The sequence below is a fragment of the Poecilia formosa genome, unplaced genomic scaffold (assembly GCF_000485575.1).
Source record: "Poecilia formosa unplaced genomic scaffold, Poecilia_formosa-5.1.2 Scaffold85, whole genome shotgun sequence".
Taxonomy (NCBI): Eukaryota; Metazoa; Chordata; class Actinopteri; order Cyprinodontiformes; family Poeciliidae; genus Poecilia; species Poecilia formosa.
This window is the reverse complement of record NW_006800024.1, coordinates 491,370-515,379: the sequence shown is the minus strand read 5'-3', so window position 1 is coordinate 515,379 and position 24,010 is coordinate 491,370. Positions and strand designations below refer to the sequence as shown.

At 36.8% G+C, this 24,010-nt stretch overlaps 2 protein-coding genes across 4 annotated transcripts in view; one reads left to right on the top strand and one right to left on the bottom strand.

Annotated features, from left to right (window-relative positions):
• rspo1 (R-spondin 1) overlaps positions 1–8,163 on the top strand; it is a 9,573-nt gene extending 1,410 nt beyond the window's left edge. The window contains exons 2-3 of the mRNA XM_016673910.1: positions 11–235; positions 6,615–8,163. Of these exons, the coding sequence (XP_016529396.1) occupies positions 11–235; positions 6,615–6,775 (386 nt within the window). The 3' untranslated portion in view covers positions 6,776–8,163. The remainder of the gene's footprint in view (positions 1–10; positions 236–6,614) is intronic.
• Positions 8,164–20,072: 11,909 nt separating this feature from the next.
• fhl3a (four and a half LIM domains 3a) overlaps positions 20,073–24,010 on the bottom strand; it is a 34,298-nt gene continuing 30,360 nt past the window's right edge. For all 3 annotated transcript variants that reach the window (XM_007557212.2, XM_007557213.2, XM_016673915.1), the window contains exons 4-6: positions 23,816–23,985; positions 23,511–23,697; positions 20,073–22,848 (exon numbers count right to left, since the gene is read on the bottom strand). In XM_007557212.2, the coding sequence (XP_007557274.1) occupies positions 22,697–22,848; positions 23,511–23,697; positions 23,816–23,985 (509 nt within the window). In that variant the 3' untranslated portion in view covers positions 20,073–22,696. The remainder of the gene's footprint in view (positions 22,849–23,510; positions 23,698–23,815; positions 23,986–24,010) is intronic.

Sequence of the window (24,010 nt, the reverse complement as noted above, 5' to 3'; positions counted from 1 at the left end):
TTTGTCCCAGGTCATCATGCTTCAGAGTGTGAACTAGGAGAGTGGAGCCAATGGAGTTCCTGCATGAAGAAGAACAAGACATGTGGATTTAAGAAGGGCTCACAAACCCGGGTTCGTTCACCCCTTCCCCAGATTCACAGTGTGGACACCTCCCCTGCTTATGTGCCCTCACAGACCTGTGCTCCAGAGACAGAAAGGAGGAAGTGTGTTGTGACCAAGACGCCTTGTCCTAGAGGTAAAAGACACAATTAAAAAAGCTGATTCACAAATGAGTTTTTTTTCCCCTTGAACATATGAGCAAATGAAAGTCAAAAATGTTCCTTAATAAAGTCATTTATTAAGGAACATTGCTCACTTTTTTAAAAGGTTAGCACATTCACAAGTGTATTTTTGACTCGCAGCATGTTGGTCGGGCTTGGTTTGGCAGAAGACAAAGAAGGTTACAGAATCTCCTGAGCTTAGCACGTATAAACAATAAACTCAATCCACCAGTTGAGCAGATGAAGGGTGGACATTACGCACTGCTGAGCTGGACGGGGATCTGAAAAACTAGAGAAAGGGCTGTTTGTTTCTGAAGACCACTGAAGCGAGAGGCTTTCATGGCTGCACACAACCGCTTGCTCTCCAGCAGGTTAACAGTCATTCTCACAGTTTAGTATACTTTAACTGCTGAGGCCATCAAATAACAACTCTGCATATAAAGTTCAAGAAAATGCAGTTTGTTTGTATGAGAAGCAGCTATCACACCTGGATTTAGGTTCAGACTTGACTAGGCCATTAATGAATTCCCACTGAAAGACTTATGTTCTTCAGATCGTCCCACCTGCTGCCACGTATGTTGGATCTTAAGGTCACATTTTGATGACACATAGTGTCTTATAAGTCTACTGAATATTTCCCTAAAGGTGGTCAAGATGGGTTTGTTTTATTTCTTGAGAAAATGTGAGAAGATCTTTGTGTTCTTTTTGAACAGTAGTGGGTTTTGCCAAGGGTTTCAAATGTGTCCAGTGTTGTTCTTTCTGTTGGACTACCAACATTTAATGTGATTTTAGGAGAAATAGTAGGCCAGTCATTCCTAGGATTCACTACTACTCATGTGTCTCACTATAGTCTCAGAGCCAGAAAAAAAGCCTTGCAATTCTTATGAATTACTGATGAATGTTCTTGTTTCTTGTTTGTTCTTACATTTCTTTAGATTAGGATATGAAGAGTTGCTTTTTGAGAGTTTAAGTCACTTCATGGTCTCACTGAGGGTGCTATGTAAGTTACATATTGATCGTATCAGTAGTCGGTCCACTGAATTTGAAAGCAGCTTTCGGAAAAATGTTGAGCTCATTTGTGGAACAGTTTTTGCATTCCTCGGGGTTTCTCCTGTCAAAATGTTTTTTTTTTTTAATCTTTTTTGAAGATTTGAAAAAGAAGAAAGTGTGACACTAAAAGCAAAAACAGAAAAAAGTCAAATACTTGTTTGCTGCACTTTAGTAGCTGCTGCACCTACTTATTTAATTTCATTGGATTAGATCTCTTCAATTGCAATAGGATTAACATTAATTTGAAGTTATTAGCAAATCACCTTCTCTCTAAATGCCCCCACATGTCAGTTTCTTTTACATAATGCACCAATTTTCACAAAGGCTAGAACAGTAAAGTTAGTTACAAGGGCAAGCGGAACTTTAAATAGGGAGTATTTAAAGTCTTTATTGGACGGTGGCACGCTTAGGGGATTTCGGCCACAGCAGCAACGTTGGCTAACAACATTTGCACAGCGCTGGCAGCAGTACAGATGTTTCAACATGTAACAGATGGCCTGCCCCGATACACTGTATGTGAGTAAACATGGGGAGGGCTTGCATATTATGTTACCATTCTCTAAACTTGGAAAGTTCCTCTCGGGTTCTGGATCTAAACAACAGAACATGATCTGACAGTGTCCCGTACAGATCTGCTCGGATGAAGGATTGTAGTTGTTCATCGAAGAGCTGGCTATTCACTGACTTTTGTGATTGTACAGCACTTTGGTCAGTGGTACTGTTTTAAAGTGCTATATAAATAAACTTGCCTTGCCTTGCCTTGCCTTTTGACTACACGGTATCAAACACACGAAGCAAATTCACTCTTGCCACCTCTTCTAGGAAAAACCTTCGGCTTTGAGTTCGAAAGAATACTTAGCGGTGAAAAATTGCAAACTCTTTCTAAGCTTTATGCAAAGCTATTTTATAATTAAGAAAATAAGAATGATAGAAGAGGTTTCTTATGATGCATATAAAATCCTAGAAGCCTTACGGATTACGTAACAACCAACTGTTAAAGTTTAGAAGCCTTTTTTTTTCCCTTAGCCTCATCTTGCTAAACTTCTACTAAAATGCACGGGAATGATTTTTATCGGCTGGATAATTCATGGGTGATGGCACTGTGACTCCAATGAACAAGTTCATGTGGGTAAAAGAGCGCAGCTGTGGATTCATCTGTGGGAGCTGGCTGGCAGGCGGGCTATATAAAACACAGGGGGCAGATCTTGTATAACATTAGTGATTTAGTGGCCTGCAGATCTCACGCTTTGTGTTGATTTGGCTGTGATTTCCGTCCCCCACCCCACTGTTTCCTGAAGCTCAACGAAGAAAAAAAAAGTCTCACGCGAAAGGATTTGCTGCATGTGTTATTGCATTTGTCAAGCAAAACTGTTTAGCTTGGATGGAGAGAAGGTGCAATCAGAGCTGTCATAAACTGATGGAGTCCCCGTCTCTCGGCTCCATCAGCGATTTGTTAGAGACCTAATTAAGTCCTTACACAGTGAGTGCGTCTGCTAGTGTTTTTGAAATATTTTCGAGGACTCTTCAAACATGCTCCGCTCTTGCTCATCATGTTTAATTTCAGCTGTTCATGCTTAGTTTTAAGGGATTGTTAAAATAATGAGCACAAAAGCTCAGTTTATGGATGCAACATTAATGAAATTAAAGACACTAATGATTCACATTCTTTATGGAATCTTGCTAAATGTCAGTCAGTTCACCAAATGAGTGTTTAGCTGTGTTTATTTTTAACAAATCAATTGTAGCCAGAAAATTAGCATGGCTCAGATTCTTCTAGGTTTTAGTTGTAAATATGCCAACAACGATGTTTTTCTGGGTCAGTGGCAGAAATACAGGTTAGATTTTGTGACCAATATTTGAATGCTCACTTTGCCATTAAGCTGATTCTGTTTTCTGTGTAAGAGATATAAATAATTAATTTTTTTTACTGTTGTAAATAAATAAAAATTTTATAATATTTTATTATATTTTTTTACATATAAGCATTTGTTTACTTTACAAAATCGTACATATAAAAAAAAAATAAAGAATGTATTTTACATATTTTATTTACATATTTTACATATTTTATGTAGATTTTCTCTGATTCAGAGAATCAGATTTTTTCTGGTTCATTGAAAATCTACAAAAATATGGGACAGAAACATCTGTAAATAAAACCCAGCCAAATAGAATGATGACATATCTCCTTTACAAGGCAGAGAATATACCAAAGCTAATTTTTATACACCTGGAAATAGAAGCATATGCATCATTTCACAAGATTATTTTTTTATTATTAAAGGTTCAAAGTAAATAACTGAAGTCTCCAATTTAGTATTTGAGAACAAAAAAACTATTGATTTGCTATTAAATGCTAAAAAAGTTAATATTTTTTGTCCCTCATTTCAGAAAGTCAATGTCACAATATATGCATTCAGTGATATTTTCCCACTGTGTGCAATGAACCAAAAACACATAGGAGTTTCACTTTGTGAAACAAGTGACAAAAAATAATCAGCATGTATATACATATATTTTCATTTTTTTATTAAAATTTTTTAGATGTGCTTGTAGATTTTGTGGTGTTTTTTAGCACTCAGGACTCAGGAACAATCAAATTTGATTCAGTGACTGTTAGACATTAATGTCTGTTTTCCACTTTGTAGCTACTATTGAAGTTGTCACTGGCCTTCGCTAGGCCCTTGACATTTGTCTCATTAAGTGATTTTAAGTGATTTGTAAAACAGAAAATTGCTACTTCACTATCCATAGTGCTCTTGTAAACCTTTAAAATGGTCAGCTCATCCCACTTCTGAACTGATGGTGTCTGAAAATTAACTACAGTGTGGGAAGTCTGTTATTTAGGCTGTGATTATGCCCTTAAAATCTGTGACAGGTGTGTACAAGAGCTAAAGCAGAGAGTAGGGCGTGCACGGTTTGAGAGTGTGTCAAGTGGGACAGAGGAGTGAGTAGCTGTTGAAATTTAAATTAAACAGACCAAGAGACCACTGCCAGATCGGTCCCATGTGCTACAGGACAGCTGGGCTTTGAGTTCACTGCTAATGTTGATCCGTTGCTATAAAAGTTCTGGCTTGTTGATGTTAAAGAGATGATAGTTTTAATTTTCTGTGACTGTCGGCAAATATACAGCATTCGGAGTTGGCTTTCTTCCTGCAGGAGTGAGATTGTACAGTAGTGGAGCTCAGTTGTGGAGATGGTCGCTGCTGCAAATAAGCTGTTAATCTAAGAAATAGGTTCTTATTTTAATTACAAATAAACAGGTCCCTGGTTAGAAATGACACAATATTTGGAGCCATCTAATATATATATATTTTTTCACAAGATTCAATTGCACTAATCTAAAAATGTAGGAGAGACCGCTTCTGAGGGAGGACTTAAACATTTACAGTAATTGAACAATCCAACAAAGCATATCATGTCTTTTCTAAGATTTAGGCAGATAATTACTGTAGTAAGTGTTGCTTTAGCAACTGATTCTACAGTAGCTCCCATTCCAAACATTATTCCAGAAATGTTGCTGGTGTTTATTTCCTGAGAATGTGAGTAATTCATCCAGACCATTAAAACATAGAAGCAAACGTAATTGTTGTGGTATTGAGTTGGATCATAATCTTTAGTATTTCCTCCGCATATTCATTTAGAGCCGTTTCATTTCTGGCTTACAAAAACTATTTTCCTCTGGCAAGTCCTTTCAAACTGTTCTTGACAGTTCATATGACACAATAAGTCACAATAAGTTCTTATGTCATGCAGCTGGTGTCCCAAAATTCCCCCAAAACTTATACTTTTTTGACCTCCGCAGGTGTTACGCTCTAGGAAACCCAAAATAAACTAAAACTGCCACTGCCAATATGTACTATATTAACTGATTGAGGAAAATTTTCCTAAATATATAGGTACAGATTTCAAGTATCAGTCTATGGATGTTGTAATAGAGTGACCTACTGTATATTGGCCTTGCACATCTATTACATACTTTTGCAACTTTTTTGTGGTGCTGCATTCTGTCATTTGGATATTTTTCTTAATTGTTAATGAAAATTCATCTCCAAATTGACCAAACCTGGGACAAACAATTACAGAATGTTTCCGTCTTTAAAGTGCAACACATTATATTACCCAACTGAAGAACAAAAAGGTCTGTCAGACTGAGAAATAAAAAAAACAAAAAAAAACAATCTGCAATAACCTGGTGGCATAAATGTGAATGTTAACTCTGTTGAATCACTTTTTGATTCAAGTCCAGCAGTCAGCCTTCGGTAGTAAACACTGATGTAAACACCAATGCATCTGACTAAACTTTCAGCTCTCCTTGAAGGCTTTCTTGCACCATTTAACTAAAGCTATAGATGGACAGAAGATGATAAAGAATTTAAATTATCTAATTATACAAAAAGGTAAATCAAGAGGCACAGACAGATATCGGTTAGGGAGTCTCCAACCCTAACAGAGCGGCAATTTCTGAGTAGTCCTGTGTTCTTCGTGTGATATTGGTCTCACGTTTTATCTAAATGTCTAAACTGAAGAGGGCTGAAAGACATAAGCACTTTTTAAAGGTTTTTGTCATGTCTAAAATCTTTCAAGGTCTTGTGGAAGAATCTATCATGGGCTTATGAAACCAAACTACTTGAAGACTTCTCCCCCCCATATCAGCAAAAAAGCCCTATTTGCCATAGAGACAGGATTATGCTATGGGTGTATCTTTTTCTCTTAAAAGTGAGGGAACTCAGAACAGTTCTAAATACTAGTCAGTTTTGAACTCTCAGGTGTGCGCTTAGGATCGAAGAAGCTGTGGACAAGATATATTCTCAAAACGTAACTTTACTAATGGATCCTGCAACCTTTGATGAGACATATTAACCAATTGTTGCAAAGTCAAGATGTAGGATGTTGACCAAATAAAAATTCTTCAAAGCTGAAACTGAATCAAAAGGTGCCTCAACAAAGCATTGGTTAAAGGGTTTGTACACTTCTGCATCCATTTTGTTGTCTTTTTTTATTTTCTTTTTTATTTAAATTGTGCATGATGTCATATTAAGGTTTAAAATAGATTTGAAATTATGTTGGTCTTATTTGTTTTTTTTTAACAAAATCCTGACATTTTAATAGGCTTATCTAGACGTTCAAGATCAAGCGGCCATATTGATGCATCCGTTATTAGTTATTAGATTCATTCAGCAATTCATGTTGCTCTTTTGACAGCAGTTTCTCCACAAAACACAAGGTGATGATAATTGCCTTTTAAGATTCCTGTTGGAAAGCAGAGTGATCAATCATTTTGTCTGTATATTGTCATTTCAGACAAAAAGAATAAGAGCAACAGACAGGATGACACAAACAGGAGAGAAAATGCACGAGGGAGAGGACGAGAAGGCAAAGGAGGAGGTGGAGGGGGGAAGCGGAGAAAAGGCCAGAGCAGGACCACCACGGCTTCCACCGTCACAACCAGCGCCGTCACCTAAACTCTGAAGCCTGCTGGGTGAGGACAGGAGAAAAACTGAGACGGTGCCTTGCCCAGCAGCACCAGAAAACACAAAGACATGAGTGCAGAGGGAAAAAGTTACTGCTGCTATGCTGCATTGTAGAAGATGCAATGAGAACTGGAGGACTGCTTCAACAAAAAGGTTTTCTGAAGCTTTTGGAAAAAAAAAAAAAAAAATCCTGCGGATCTTGTGTTATTCGGACAGCCTTGCTGGTTTCCATTTGAAATCACAGTTGGATAGCGAAGCCACATTGCAAATTGTGGTTTGGTTTGGTCTGTGTCATAAACTGATTGTACTAAAACTCTTGGACAGGTCTTTCTTTTCAAAGTGCAGCATTAAGCAGGAAGGTTGATTCTTCATGAAGATTTTCTAAAGTCTGTTTAGGCAGACAAAATGTATAATTTCCAGCCTGATTGTAATCACAATCTGTATTTCGTTTGTTTTTGTATTTTTGGAGAGGTGTCTGATGGAGTTCCTCAAACGTCACAGCGCATGATGTGGAGACAATGAACAGCACCGTTATTTTCTGTAGGGAGTTGAAACAAAACAAAGTCACTGGAAATGAATCATGGCTGCTGAGGATCAAAAGTCATTGGTGAGCACATTTGAAGGCATCTGGTTCAAAACCAAGAATAACCAATCATATCCTTCATATCCATAACCTTCTGTGGCTTCTAAGCAAAAATACAATATCATTGCTTTCTGACTGTTTTAAGTGAAATATTTTATCTGAATAAAAGAATATCTGCACAAGAATTAATATTTGCATGATACTAAGTAGCATTTGTGTACAAGTGCATTTGTGTGCATTTAAATCTACCTGAAGTATTCGTGATTGCGTAGTTTATATGCATATCTGCACGGATTTAAGTGTTCGACGGATCTTTGCTGTGTGAACATGAGTAGTCAACGTTTGGACATACAGTTTGTCTTATTACTCGTCTCATAGACTGAAGGAACTAAGTCTGGAAAATAAATGGAAGGACATATAGACGCACATTAATATATAAGAACCACACTTGCCATTACACTAGCCGTCAAATAAGCCCTGTCAATAACCAGAATGTAACATGGTCTGATGATTTTGCACAACTGTAATGTTTTCCTACTGCTCATATTTCAGAACAATCACAGCATTTTACGTTTTCGAAAACTGACTACATCGCATACACGGAATGCTTTTGGTCTTTCAGTAAATATCTGAAGATGCTACATGGTACTTTATTCATTCTTTGATACTATGGATTGAGATATGTAATATGTCAAGATGTGTTTACCAGTATTAGTATCATTATGTATAGCTTTTTTTCTGTGAAAGCCTGAATAAAATACAGATGACGCTGGTGATGCATCAGTCGTACACTAGATGTGCTTGTAATTTGTGCATTTGCCTTGTGATTATTCTTTTTAGAAATAGCAAGTTCCTTGAGTACAAGCCATAGCTGATAGAGGAGTTTTTCTTAATACGTTCATTGTTTTTAAAACATTTGAACATTCAGAGGAAGGCAATGAACTGTCAATCAATTCAATTTGAACAGATTGCAAAGATGCTTTGAGTCTGTCAGTCAGCCGTCTCTCATGGGAGATCAAAATAGAAACGTGGCTGATTTTGAGACCCTTGAGGAGGTTAAAAGATTGGAGGACAAGATCAGTTTCACATCAGTTGAGCTGCCAAAATTACGGAAATCAGGACCAATTAATCTGTGCACCTCTGAGTGGATTTCCATTTTGATTTTGCTTTTACATTTTAATGACGGATCATTTGACAAAACTACGGCTGGTTTAACTCTTTGTCTTGCTGTTTTTTGTTTCTGCCCTGCAAAGTTTTATTCTTTTTTTAATTACCTTAAGACACAAGACTTCGTTTTTAAGTTCCCTGATAACTAATGCACAAGATTGTCAAAACCTAATTTAAAAGTGGATTAGTTCCACAGTATCAAACAATACATTTCTTTTAATTTCACAGACTGAAAACAAATGACAAATGCATAAAGATTTTATAATTCAGATATTTTTAAGCTGAAGTGTTAATCAGAATTTTATCAAATCAGCAAAGAATGCAACTAAAATCCTCCTGGACCTTCTGTCTCATCAGCATAATACAAACAAAAAAAAGCCTTGTCTTGGTAAAGTTTGGGTACAAACATTCATCTTGGGAGGTGGAAGAGCTCAGATGGTGTGATAGGATGCTCGGGATCACCGGCCAAATGCTGGCGCCTGGGCAGGGGGTCGTAAAAGCAGAGACAGAAATAAAAACTAATGGTGTGTCATGGCCAGATGGGAGGGGGTGTACCACGTATTGGGCCCGCAACAAAACAGCCGTTTCTCATTACCCAAAGGGAAGGCAGGGAAAATGGCAAAGCATACACCGTAAATTACACATTCATCGCTCTTCCTGACCATAAATTTTTGCCTTGGCTGCACTGGACGGAGCTCTCTCTCACCTCCCACTCGCACTCTCTGTAGTTTCTGGTCTCTTGTTCACTACTCCACAGTTTTCCAAGCAAAACGTTTTGGTAAATCCTTGGAATATCTGGATGCCATTGATTTACCAAGGCCGCAGATGCAGAAGGATTTTGTCAAATTCTCTCCAAGTCCTGGTTTGTCCATAGAAAAAGTTTTATGGCCATCTTAGGTCAACAAGTTCTTGTCCTTATTTACCTCTAACAACTGTGTTGAAAGATCTTTTTTTAGGGATCTCCATGTTCTGTCCAAATCTAAAATCTTAGAAAGTGAATATGGAAGTAACTCTACTATATTTTGTCCCATTTCAACCACAAAGTTTAACACACAAGTTAGTGTTTAAACAGCGACATTTGATCTAAACCAGGGATTCAAAACTTGGGGGCAGGCCAAGAGAGGCAATCTGCGTTTTTATAAGTGACACAATCATAATGTTTTCTAGTTATAGAAAAATAATTGTAGACTAAGCCCAGAGTAATGTCTACTTCAAATATTTGTTACTTCAAAGCTGGACTATTGTTTATTATGAAGAATCCTAAAATGTTTCTTAAAAACCTTGAACCTATCCTAAATGCTGCTGCAAGAGTTTTGATAAGAAAAGATTTCGCTAATTTTAGATTCATTTCATTGGCTCCCTGACAAATCCACAGTATAATTTTAAAGTTTCCTTCCTGCATGTTAATAATCAAGCTTTACCATACATCATTAGTCTGATCGATCAATATGTTCCCAACGGAGTACTTCTCACTTACCTGTGGTTCCTAAAAAAAAGAATAGAGGTAAAATGCTTTCATCTATCTGCTTTGTGTCCTTTAAACAGCTCATAGTTTTAGTCCTTGAGGAAGACAAACTGTCTACTTTAAAATCGCAGCTTTACACCTTCCTTTGTGATAAAGCTTATAGATAAAGTGGCTTAAGTTATCATAAGCTATCTTTAAAGTTATGATGCTAAAAGTTCAGGCTGTGAAAGGGAACATGCTGACCACCTTTCCATACTCTGACACTTTGTCCTACTCTCAGATTATACAGTTTTTGAAGCCTTTGCTGACAATAACTTTTTGTTCTGTTTCTTCTTTCCATAAAAATACAAATTCTAATTACATTTTCTTACACACAGAAATTGATCAGACATTTGGTCTGTTTACCAGTGACACAATTCTGGAGGGGGGCATTGACTGAGCTACCCCCCTCCATACGCCTTGCTCAGTCTTATTGTGTTTATGCCTCTCTCTCCTCTAGACAAAGCAGCTGACATGATGCCACCTGTCAACTATTCTAAGGGTTTCTTTCAGTAACTGACCAATCAGCAGTCGCAATTTGTCCCGAAGTACATGCCCTTTATCTAGAGATACTGAACCTCCATCAACATTGCTGGGGGTTTGTCATTGCTAACGCGGTGCAGTCATAGAGATTTCGAGGAAAAAGACAGAAAATCATGGTCCAACATTGTCAGTAGGGAACATGCAGTCCTGACAGCAGTTACCCAGAGTGTGTAGAGGGTGGAACACAATTTATTACATTTCCAAAACCCAAATGGAGTCTGGAATAATACAAGAAATGGATCACGGCATGTGTGATAGCTCAACTGGGGGTGAGGTTAACTGGTTGAAACCTGTGCGCACCGCAGATATTTCCAAACTGTAGGTGGCTGTGTCAATGAGTGTTGAAAAATGCTGCCTGTGTAACCAAAAAATTGACGTTAGAGTGTTCTTTATGAATTTCGTTACATTTTTGTTATTTAAAGCCACGGCCATAGTTTCTTTTAAGAAGCACATTTCAGGTCCATTAGTCTTTTTCACAATGTCACATCAGGCCTTTTTTTCCTATTTTATGTGTGCCAGCATATTAGCTCCACCTTATACCAAATTAAGTTTTAGCCGCATAAACAAGATGGGTTTTTTTTGAGTAACAGCTGAATAAGTAACAATGTCTTTAATTAGCCAAATCCCTGGAGGAATTGCCTTTAAGACTGTTAATATTAGACAAAGGATGTAGTTCTAAGTTTTTGAAAAGAGTTGTAACGTGATGGATCTCTATATATTTCCACAAACCTCTTCTTCCCAAACACAAGGTAAACTCCTTATTTTATAATTAACCAAAAAGTTCATTAAATTGAAATAAAAGCTGTGACATTACAGCTGTTTGATGAGTCACAAATATGTGACTTTTTATCAGTCACATATTTCTGGGCTTCTAAATTAATCTGGAAATGGAGTCAAGACCCTTTTGCGACTTAAATCTAACATTTTTAGAAAGCCACAAAGCTTGATTTACACTGCCCCCTTTTGGATATATCAGCATCACAAGAGAAAAGTCTCCGACAGATGAAGAATATCCAAATGTTTGTGTATATTGGATAGAAAACATGACTTTATGGCGTAAACATAGTAATCTCTGCTATGGTGAAGCATAAATGTTACTGATGAAATAGTTGGCTACTTTGAGTGAAACAAATATCTGACTCTAATGCATCCAAATAGATCTAGCTTTGGATGATTGTAAAACTTTTGTTAAAAAAAAAAAACATGGGTGATAACAGATGTTTAGTACAATGTTGGATCACTTTTTTGAACTCTAGGAGAAAGAAAGACCAAAAACATGTTTTAGTTGAATGATAACCGAGAACAAAAAAAAAAAGAAAAAAGAAAAAAAAGATGCAATTATTATGAGTCAGGGATTTGCTGAAGGTCCAGTTGCAGTGAGGACTGAAGACAACACCAGCTGGTGTAAAGACCCACTAAGAGCTGAAAAGAACAGTGAATAAAGGGAGGAGTGATTGCAGTATAGGAATCAGGTGGGTTATTAAATGAAGCAGTCCGGTATATTGAAAAGACATGGAAAGATATACAGCATAAAATACAGGGGGAAAAAGTTTCTAAACAGACTTTAAACTAAAATAGGAACAATGAGGGAAAAAACATAGTATTACCACACATCTAAACAGAAACAGATTTAAATACAGAACAGATGTACTAGGAATAATTAAATATAGAACACCATCTGAGACCAAACCAGAGCCACAAAATTAATCCTAATATAATGTTAAAGTAACAAGAATCACAGCAAAACAGGAAAAATAATATTTTCTTAGAAAATATTATGCTTGATGGGTAAAAGGAGTAAATATTTCATGCTGAGAAATTATTTTTGAAACTTCATCCAACCAACGGTCTCATTTTTCATAATTAGGTTGTGTAAGGTTGTTGCTAATTTCAAGCAGTCAAAGGAAAAGTAGTTGGGATTCTTCCTAGACAGCTAGCCACTCTTTCGGGCATGCATAATAAATGAGACACAACCAGTCACATGATATACACTCTCAAGGGCAAGTAGAGGGAGTGACTGACCTGACATCCATTTTTTGGGACCCTGGTAAAGAACCCCCCTGCCCCCACCCAAAAAAAAACAAAAAACCAAAAAAAAAAAACAAGGACAGAATTGAATTGACTGGAACTGAAACAAGCCACGCACCTTTTAATTTTTCAACATTAGTTTTGATCAGTTTTGAAAATTATTGCAATAAAAGAAATGTCCACCAGAGGGCTCTATTGGGACACAAATGATCTAATCACCTTGCAACGTCCCAAATCAGGTATTCCAAAATCTTAACAAAACCTTGTATTTCTAAAACAAATTACAGATGTTTTATTTATTTAATTTTTTTATTATTATTATTTACATTTGAAGGAACACTGGGCAAAAAGATTAGATTTAACATGAAATGTCAGTCTGTATTTAAGTAGAATCATGGTGAAAAAAATCTATAAATACATTATTATTTTTCTTCCTATAATATTTTAAGTGATCAAAATGTAAATGCTTAAGAAGGATGTTTTTTTTTTTCTTCCCCTCAGTGTAACGAGACAATTGCTTTCCTCTGGTGGCTTGGCTGTTATCATTGATGTGTGACTTTCATTTTCTACTTTCTAACTTTCGTGACACATTCCTTATCAGTTTGTCACAAGATTTGTTTTACCAATAATGTCATTAAGCACTTGCAGTTTTACTGACCAAACATTTTAAGGACATGAAATCTTAACTTACACAAACCTGAAAAATTCTCTCACAGCTTTAAGAAACAGCTCATTTAAAATCTTTATGTGTTGCCTTAGCCTTTACTTTTTCCAAAATATTATTTGTAATTATGTATAGCTAAAAATACATTTAACATCTCATATCTATCTGCAGTTCTGTTAGCACATACAGAAAAAAGGTTTTCTTTTTGTCATATGAACCAGATGACCACTTCACAATAATTTTGAAGCTCTCTGTCTGTCTTTCAGCTAAACCCATCAGACACTGAAATACAGCTGATCATCAGCAACCATTCTTCAAACTTTTTGCATACCAGACATTTTATCTCCAAAGCAACTGCTCTAACCAAGCAGCCCAACTGCCAGGAGTGAGCAACTCCATGGGAATATAAATGGAAAGCCATCTTGAAATAAAAAATAAAAAAAAGATGGCATCATCAAATTTCAATTTTATTTTTTACCCTCAGTTCACCTCTTTGTTGTAAACCCTGCAAATGCTGAGATATTTATCTGATTGTGGACAAATGTTATTTCTACTGAAGCAGAAGCTTTTCTGTCAACAGTTTTGGCTGATTTGATTCATCTTTCACCATTTTGTCATCTGGCTTTAAACCATGAAACAGTTAGTTTTAGTTTTCCTTTGATTCCACATCAATATAGCGTTTTGGTTCCAAAACCGCATACAGCTCCACAAACGTGCAAAATGTGCATGGAGAGAGTTAATGGCACCAATACAAACAGACTGTGTGTGCTGACACATTTTGCAGCTAATGTGCGATTTGGAGTGTGGGAGTAAAATGCAAGTGAACAGAAGTGGAGTGTAAATGTGACATTTACTGCATAACCAGTTACCATGAGGTAACAGATTCCAATACCTTTATTTTTCTATTTGCATTTAAACATAACATGATTAGCTATGAAAAGAGTCACAGATATAAGGCTCTTCAAAGGTTTGTTTCAAAGGAGGTCATTTTATTGTCTTCATTAGTAGTTCTACAGGCTTTCTCTTGCTTAGTCTTTCAGGAGTTTTATTTTGGCTTTTCGGCTGTGCTACCATTCCCTGTACCGGACAGTGACAGCATATTGTGTAAAATGTGCTTTTAAAAAAGGAAGAAAGTAGAAAAGTGAGGGATACATTTTTTAAAAAAGTGTCCAGATTATAATATTTTTTCTTTTTTTTTTTTTTAGAAAATTAAGGAGAAGTTGTGAAGGGACTTAACTCACATAATCACATTCATCTGAAAACATTCCGGGGTCGGACTAAAGATGAGAGGAACAGAACCTAACAACTGAGGGATAAGAAAAGCTGAAGAAATACTTCTCAGAGTCACACTTCCATCTTCCAAGTAAAGTTTAAAATTAAATCAAGAATTATGTACTACTTTTGCACGTAATTTTCACATTTCTATACAATTTATGACAGTAAAAACATGCAGAGACCCGACAGCCACAATGACAGAAACTTGGGTCTGATCTGAGCAGCACACACATCCAGCCCTGAGCTCTGGAAAAACAAGGATTTGTTTTCTTGCTGAGAGCACGCATTACAACAGTTTGAAGACCTTGCCACAAGCGCAACTCCTTGACCTGTGCTGGGAGTGAATGAAAAGGACAAAAGCCAGGCCTAAACCACAGAGGCCAACTTCAAACCCTGCCAAAGTCGCCAGAACCACGTCAGACCTGCATATAGATGGAGTTTTTGAAATTGCTGATGAACTCATAAGAGTGTCAATTCCTCTGATGGCGTGTTCTAATACACATTCTATATATATATATATATATATATATATATATCATTATCTAAGCTGCCCATGATTTAAACATTGTGTTCTCCCCATCATGCAATGCCTCAGGCTGCAAACATGCAGTTAGCAAGACAATGAAAATGCTAAATTGCCATGAAGAGTATAATATCGCTGACATTTTGGGTAAGCCAATGTCTACTGAGGTTTTAAGCAACAGACGTGGCTGTGGTGGACCGGAGCACTTTGTTAAGTGGACACCGAACACAAAGTTGAAAAATACACAGGCCAGCAAAGAAAAGAAAGAGGAAGTAAAGATGCACAAACCTGACTTTGTGTTTTATTGTTTGACACGTGGCAGTCTCTTTTCAAAAAGCCTTCATTTTTTAATGTAAAATTACTAAAATAATAGCTATATGTCAAACTTGTGTTTTAGTGAGTAAATTCTAAATTGCTTTGACCCTCCTTGTCAACCACATTATTTGATCAAATTAGTGGCTAAAGGAGAGATTGATGCAGTCTAGTCTGACCTAATAAAGTTAAATTTCAATCGAGTGAAACCATCAATCTGTTTACAAAAAAAATAAATTAATTAAAAACTGAAAGTAGGAATACACAGATATGAACATTTTACTTTTGGGAGAATAGAACCAACTAGAAACAGACGGCAACAAAATAAAAAAAAATAAATATTGGTTGTTCATATTGGCCCAGTTTTATTTATTGGACCGATACTAATATGTAAAAAAAAAAAAAAAAAAAAAAACCTTAAAAACTGAAAGTAGGGATACACCGACATGAACATTTTACTTTTGGGAGAATAGAACCAACTAGAAACAGACGGCAACAAAATAAAAATAAATAAATATTGGTTGTTCATATTGGCAAAGTTTTATTTATTGGACCGATACTAATATGTAAAAAAAACAAAGACTAATATTATCCAATACCAATGTAGGTGCCAATACATCTTGTATCCCTACCTGAAATACCATTAAGAGCTCCTTAGAATTGAACAAACAGAAATACAACACTCTGAACCAATCAAGTGTGGACCGATATAATCTATACTAGAGTTCTTAAAACCCAGGCTTCCAGAGCCGGTGTCATGCAACCTTTAGACGTTTCTCTTCTTCAACACACCTGAGTCAAATAATGAGGTCAATAGCAGGAGTCTGGAGAACATGACTGCATGCTGAGGAGGTCATTGCAATTTGATTCAGGTGTGCTGGATCAGGAACACATCTCAAACTTTCAGGACACCGACCCTCAAAGCCTGGATTTGAAGACTCCTGAGCTATGCGAATTACAGATTTGATAACGCGGCTACTGATTTGAGAAACCTTCTTCATGAAGTAAAAAAAATGGGAGTATTCCTCACTTGCCTAAAACTATTATAAATATTTTGTTCGCAAAATCTTCTAATGAGCTGCATGTATTATCATAGTCCTTCTGCATAGGAGGGAAGCGATTAGTTTATCTTTCATTTCAAAAGGTCAGAAATAAAATTAATTTCCACAAAAGATGCAATCCTAAGTTAGAGTTTCAATATTTTCTCTTCACATGGTAAAAAGAGGTTTGAGTGCTTGGGAATGTTGTCCACCTGGGGAAATAGTTTGTGAATGAAACCAAACACTTCATAATAAGCTCCATCTATTAATGGAAACAATTACTTTTATTCAATAACTTAATGAAGAAAGTATGTCATGCGACTGCAGAATCAGATATCAGCTCCACTGGGCTCCCTGTCATTCAGGACAGATAACATAAATCTCATTTGATTTAGACACGTCTGTGTATGATAGATAAGCTTATTAAACTTTAGTGTGCTGAACATGATGCCGTAACACTAACTCCAGTTTAATCAAAACACTAAAAGTCATTAAAACATCCAAACATTAAGTGTTTGAGGTTTAGATTAATCTAATTATGTAAGACATTAGTGCTCTTAAGGGACTGAAAAGACAATGAGCCCTAAAGTCAGTCTGAAAAGCTTGAACTCCTTTTAGAGGAGCAAACTTTGTTAAGAATGTTACTTTATTTTTTTTTATAATTTAAAATATCTATATATAGTTTTATGATTTGAAATTATCAAACGTTAGAAACCTTCACGTGTTCAAAAAAATCTGAAACAAAACAAGGAAGCTGTGAGAAAAAAAAACTGTGGCGAAAATAAGCCTGAACAATAAAGCTGAACGATGAGGAATGGCAGCAGAGCAGAGCAACAATGTTCTGGCATTTAACCAAACCAGCTGGGCCCAGTAAATACTGTGGCAACCATCAACCAATAAACAGCAGGTGAGTGCAAATTATTGGAGGGTGAGACGATGGGAGTAAAACTGCCTGAAGTAAAAAGGGAGAGACAGAAAAACTGAATAACACACTATATTGGGTTTGTATCATATGCATGCTGTTGCAGGGAGGAGAAGTAGACAAGCATTGAACTAAACTGATATGAGAGCAGAAATCTTTTCATGGAGGGTTTTATAAAGGTCTGATGCAATCTGATAACCATTAAAGTCTCAGCTAATGAAACTTCTAAATGTTCCCTTATTACTTTAGACACTCTGCTTTTTACTCGTCATTACAAGTGCAGTAAGTTAGTTTGATTTATTAGTTACTTCTAATAGGAAATCCCTTTTAACATACTGTCTACAAATTTCATTAACAGTTGATTTACAGATTGGTTGTGTTAACTTATGGTCAGTTTCATAAATATTATGATGATTGAGTATCTCTAACTAGGAATAAATTATTGTTAGAGTTTTGCAATATATTGAGCTACTGACATGGTTCAGGCACTGATGGACGCAGGGACTGAGCAGTGAATTCAGAACTGGTGTTTATTGAGGGCTCTGCTTTTTCACAGTGAGACAGGCCAGGGTCAGAGCCAGGGAATCCAAATCCAGGTCAGGCAGTTCCAGATCTCTGGGTCAGACAGACGGAGGGCCAAAAGCCAGGAGGTCCAAATCCGGTGGAGTAGGTCAGGATTGGGGACAGGAAGGGCAACAGGACAGAAGGGGGGAGACAGACAGGTTAATAACTGGGCAAATCGCTCTAGTATGTACAACAGACCTGAAGGTGTTACCGCTAAGGGTTTCCACAACAATCTGATGCTGTGTAGGAGGAAGATCTGTTCTTATATGGCAACAGCTGGAGATCAGGGTGGGGATGATCAGGTGCGAGTGGTCAGCAGCAGCTGTGACAGTTACAATCATCAGTGAAAGTTTGATGTGTGGAAGATCACAGACACGACAAACCACAATGAATGCACACACTCATACCTGAAGACAACTATAGACCCAAGAGTCATGTTTTGTGACTGTGGGAGGAGTACTCAAATCTACAGATGCATGGCGAGAAAATTCCAAAAGTCAGTAAGACTACACGGACAGGGATTTGAACGCAAAATGTGAGTTAACTGAAAATAATAGTATCACAATATTTGGCAGTAAAATTGAGGCTGCATTTTCCCATTGCTAACCCCTAATCATAGCACTGGTAAAGAAATGAAACTCCTTTTTTTTTAAATATAGACACACTGACATCACTTCCTGTTGGATTTGACTGAAATTGTTAGAAAGTCCTGGAAAAGACAAAATAATTCACTTCTTTTGATTGATTGATATACTGATGAATGTATAACATGGATTGTTTATTAATACACTAATACAATTTTACTCAGTGATAACATCTTAAACAAATTTAAGATTATTAGATCTTTCAATCAATCAATTGATCAATCAAATTTTATTTGTATAGCACGTTTCAGCAGCAAGGCATTTCAAAGTGCTTTACATAATTAAAATAAAAACAGCATGTGAGAAAGAGATTTAAAGAAAAACATAATGAAAATGTAAACAGTGAGAAAGAGAAATAAAAAGCTGTAGAACTTTAGTTGAGACGCCGTCAACTGGGACTCCAACCCTTTGTACTTTAGTCAAAACGCCGTTTGACAAGGACTCTAACCTAATCATTGGTAGCTTTAATAGATAAACCTGATTATGAGACATTGTTTTCCCTTTTTATGTTCGCATCCTAAATAAGAGCCATATAGATTCATTTTAGATTAACAGTGGTGATTAACAGCTGGTGAAGCTGAATAAAACAGAATCTTTGAACCATTTGACCAACTTACAGAAAATCTAGCAATAAAAAGATCAGATATATATATATTTTTTGTCTTGGACATATTTAGCATGGAAAAACGAGAAAATGGAAAAGGAGATCCTCATTTAAGACCGATCATATGATCTGTATAACCACTGCCATGATTGTGTTGCTTTTAGAGTGTGTGTCCTGTCTGACACAGTTCATTTTCAGCCTCTGACCCTTCATGTTAGCCCATCATTTCCCCTCTTGTCCCTTCTTCTAGTAAATCCATAGGGGGCCGCGTGTTAGCTGACCCCCCTCCAGATGAAAGTGCCATGGAGTAACTCCAGATGTGAACATCCTCCCTCTCCGTCTCTCTCCTCTCTTTCTCCCACACTCATTTCTCTCTCTGTGCTCCACCATTGCCCTCCCCCACGCAGCTATGACTTTTCCATCTCCTTTTTTGGTGAAAAAATCTGAAACAGAGGCAGGGAGGAGGACATTTCGCCAACAGCCGACAGGAGAGTGGATCTGGAGTATGTGCACTCCATCAAGGCAGGAAAACAGTCGACTCAGCATAAACAGGAGTGCATTCATGTCCAATCAGGGGCAAAACGACACACATGAGCTTCTTTGTTATGTATTTTGTACTTGCACATACGATTCTCTTAAGTGTATGAATACACTCGCTTTTTACTTCCTGCTAAACATGCATGCTTTCTCTAACACTTTCTCTCACACACACACACACAATTTCAAACCCCCTCTCTCCTAAGCTGGACTCACACACACTTTCTTTCCTAGAAAGACATTTTGATCACTCCAAAGGGGTTTTCTTTGGCTTAGGCCTTAAACACAAGTCACCAGAAAGCCATGCTGGCTTAGTCTAGCAATAGATCTTCAGCATAACCACAACATCTAAAAATATAAGAAAGCTGTAAACACAAATCAGTCAGTGTCACTTTATTTAATTGATCTTTAAAAATAGAAGCAACAATTTATCCACAACAATCACAAACTGATTTACAGTAAATTAAAAAGATTATCATTTTGATGGCATATTTTTCATCTTCAAACATGTATTGGAACAACTCTGACTCACCAGCATCAAAGCTGAAATAATCAAAACAAATATTATAACTGTGCTGCTGTGAAAAAAAGTATTTGCCTCATTACTGATTTCTTGTTGTTTTTTTTTTGTTGTCACACTTGAAAGTTTTAAATCATCAAACAAATTTTAATGCCAGAGAAAGATTACCAGACTAATGATTAAAAAAAATCTAGATGATTTCATTTAGAAGGGATAAAAGCTATGCATACCAACCCACAACTATGTTAAAAATGATTAGCAGCCTCCCTTGAGTAACTATAAATCTACTATGATTAACAAAACTTTTGGAAAGGCCAAGTTAGATTTCACTAGCCACACCCAGCCTTAATTGCTGCCTGACCTGTATGAAGAATGAAAACACATAAATAAAATCTCTCTGACAACATAAAGTAGGATTAAAAAAAGCTCAAAATGCAAAATGTAAACAAAGGCATTGATATCAATCTTCCCACGATCCATAAATGGATAAAACATGGAAAGGTGGAAATTGTTCTGAAAAGTGGCTGGATGGCCAGAATTACTCTAAATGCCCATCGGTGACTCATCCAGAAGATCACAGAAGAGCCTAGCCAACATACAAAGTTAGTGGCTTCAATTACCCAAGTTAATTTCCTTGTTCATTATTTAACACTAAGAAAATTGTATCAATAGGAAAGTTTCAAGGTGAAAATCACTGGTGATCTTTCAGATCTCATCCGCAAAAACAACATCTTCTTTCCCAAAACATTTAGAAAAATATTCTGTGGATTGGCGAGGCAAAAATAGAACTCTTTGGAGGATGTGCATCCTGTTACATCTTTCATAACAATAACAGTTCTAAGAAAAAGAACAGTACACAAGCAGTCATACATGGTGGTAAAGTGATGGTGAGGCTGCTTTGCTGCTTCATGACCTGGATGACCAGCAATAAGTGATGCAACCATGAATTGTCTGGACATCAGTTTGTCAAGTTGTGACTTTGAAAGCACTCTTTGGTTATGCAGCAGAATGGTAATCTGTACCACCCAGTATGCCCACCTCTGAACGGCTCAAAAAACAAACAAAGCAATAAGAAAGGTTTGGAGTGGCCAAGTCAAAACCCTCAATTGAATTGAGATGCTGTGGAATTAACTTAAAAAATAAGTTTATGCTGGAAAACCATCAAATGTTGCTGAAATAAAACAATTCTGCAAAGAACCGTTGGACAAAATTCCTTGAAACACTCACTGCCTCTTAATGCAAATGCATGGTGACAGTTGCTGCTACCAGGAGTTACAAAGCCAGTTGTTAAGTGTCCACTTTTCACAGTGTACCAGGTATATGGAGTTTCTACCTCAATAAATAAAATTATGATGTCAAAACTGCCTTTTCTATCTTTTTCCAAAATAAGAATTTGGCTTAATGACTTAAAATGTGTGACAAAACACAAAAAAACAGAAGAAATTGCTAAGAGTGCAAATAGTTTGATGCAACACAGTAATTTTTGACATACATGACTGTAGCTAACAATAACAAACCCAACAAATTAAGTAATGAAACAGTGGCAAATGAAGGCATGCATACTTTTGCAATGCAAAACAGTTTTGCATTTTCTTTCAAAGTTAAACATACTGACTCTTTGTGAACAGATAATAAAAATACACATTAAAATATTAAAAAAAGAAGGCAGAACTGAACATTTATGTAAAATAAGATAGGCAGACACATGGCAAAAAGAGATCTGTTGCTTCTGCCATGTGTTTCAACTGTGTAATTATGTGCACATAACAGTAAATAATGAAAGCAAAAAAAGCACATCTTTTCCAAAGTGCAAATGAAACGTCCTGAAAACCAAAAGCTACCTACACCAAGAAATCTTCTACATGTTTTCACTTTAAATTTAAGGAAAAGTATGTCCAATATTTGGCCACTTTTTACAAAAAGTGTCACACCTCCTTCTGTGTCACTGTATACAGTAACCTGTTCAAAATGCATAAGGTAAGGCATAAGATAATAAAGCAATAAGAGAAAGGTGACAAAAAGCAACATTCAAAATGTATGGACCTGCAGTTATAAGAGCATTAGAATAGTAACTCCACCATACAACTGAAATATAGACCGCAGTCATTTTTATACTATATCAGTGTTCTGTGTCTTTTCTTTAGAGCCCTGAAGTAATATTAATTAAGACATTTTTGGCAAAGTGGCAAGCATTTGCAGATTTTCACTTAAACACTAAATAACATAGAAATAATGTTGGTAATAAGGCACTCAATCTTTAACTTTCGCTGAAGTATGCAAACAACATTGCAACATCACGATTTTGCACACTAACATACGTAGCTCCTCTTACGCGACAAGGTTTTTGAGAAACTAAAGTCTTTATGTTAAAATGACCTGAGGCAGAATATTTTTAGCCTGCTACCCTCCATGGTACATCTGGGTTGTTTAAAAAAGCTGCTGAAGAACAAAAGGAATGGTGAGATCAGGTCAAGTAAGTGCTTTATAGGTTGCTGTTGCAGTCACGGCACAGGATCTTGTCGCCATCAGGGAAAAAGCCAGCGCCCACGAGTGAGATGGAGCACTGGGAGCAGGTGAAGCACGGCTGATGCCACTGACGATCTTCAAATGAGATGTACTTCCCTCCTCCAAATCCTAGAACAAGAAGTCTGGGGTTTAAGAGATTGCTGACTGATCTTTTAAATGAGTTTAGTTGCACAAAGGCAGACTTGGTCGTAGTGAAGTTTGGGCCAAATAAGCATTTTTCTGTTTGAAAAGATCTAGAATGGGTTCTAATTTTTATGTTATTTGAACAACTGCTTCACAGTATATGTTAAGCCCTAATGAAAGATGAGGAAAAATTGTTGTGCTATCTGGAATCAAAATATAAACATCAAATCTTTTTACTTTTCAACTAAATAAGCAGATAAAAAGCGGGGGGAAGTTATCCTTAGTATCTTTGAGTCAAGATCAAACTTTCTTGAAGAACAAACTTTCACTGCAATTGCAGTAGTAGAAACTTTTAGCCCTGACCTTTGGAAATAATTCAAGTAGTTGTCATGTGTCAAGGCTTTGTTGCTGTTATTTTTATTCCTATTTGTGCAACTTTATTTTCAGTTTGTGCCACTAAAAAAAATGCCTACGTTTTCCCCATAAAGCTCAATCAAGGTTTATCTCTGAGATTTTCCCAGTTCATGCAAAAAAAGTTCTTCTAACCTACAGCACACCAACTGATAAAGCTTTCTTAATTATTAAGGGACTGTTTTTGACTTTCACAAATGTACATAATTGGATGAAGTAAAGTACTTTCATCTTGCCTGTAATTGGTTTGCTGCAAGCCTCACACTTCTTGGCATACAAGCTGCCAAAGCACTTCAGGCAGTAGGGGCTGTCATCTCTGGAGGTGAAGTGTTGACCCGCCAGCTGCGTCTTACAGTTTGTGCACACAAAACACTCCTTATGCCACGGCTCATCCCGATAGGTCACACCACCTTTAGCCAGGGCCTTAACAGAACAAATGTGGGATCATTTCTCACATGGGTTTCTGCAGCTTAAAAGTTTTTCCTCTGCCTTATATAATGGAAACCATGTTATACTGTAGATATTTGACAGATTTACAGACCTTTTTACAGCGCGTGCAGCGGGGAGCGAACTTTTCCTCATAGCAGGGCACACAGTAGTGGTCGTCCTTGTCAGGAATGAAGGACTTGGAGCCAATCGGCTGTTCGCAGCTGTGACAAATGAAGCAGCCCTCGTGCCATGTGGAGCCAGCATACTCCAATTTTCTTGTACCTGCAAAAAAAGGAGACCGACAGGA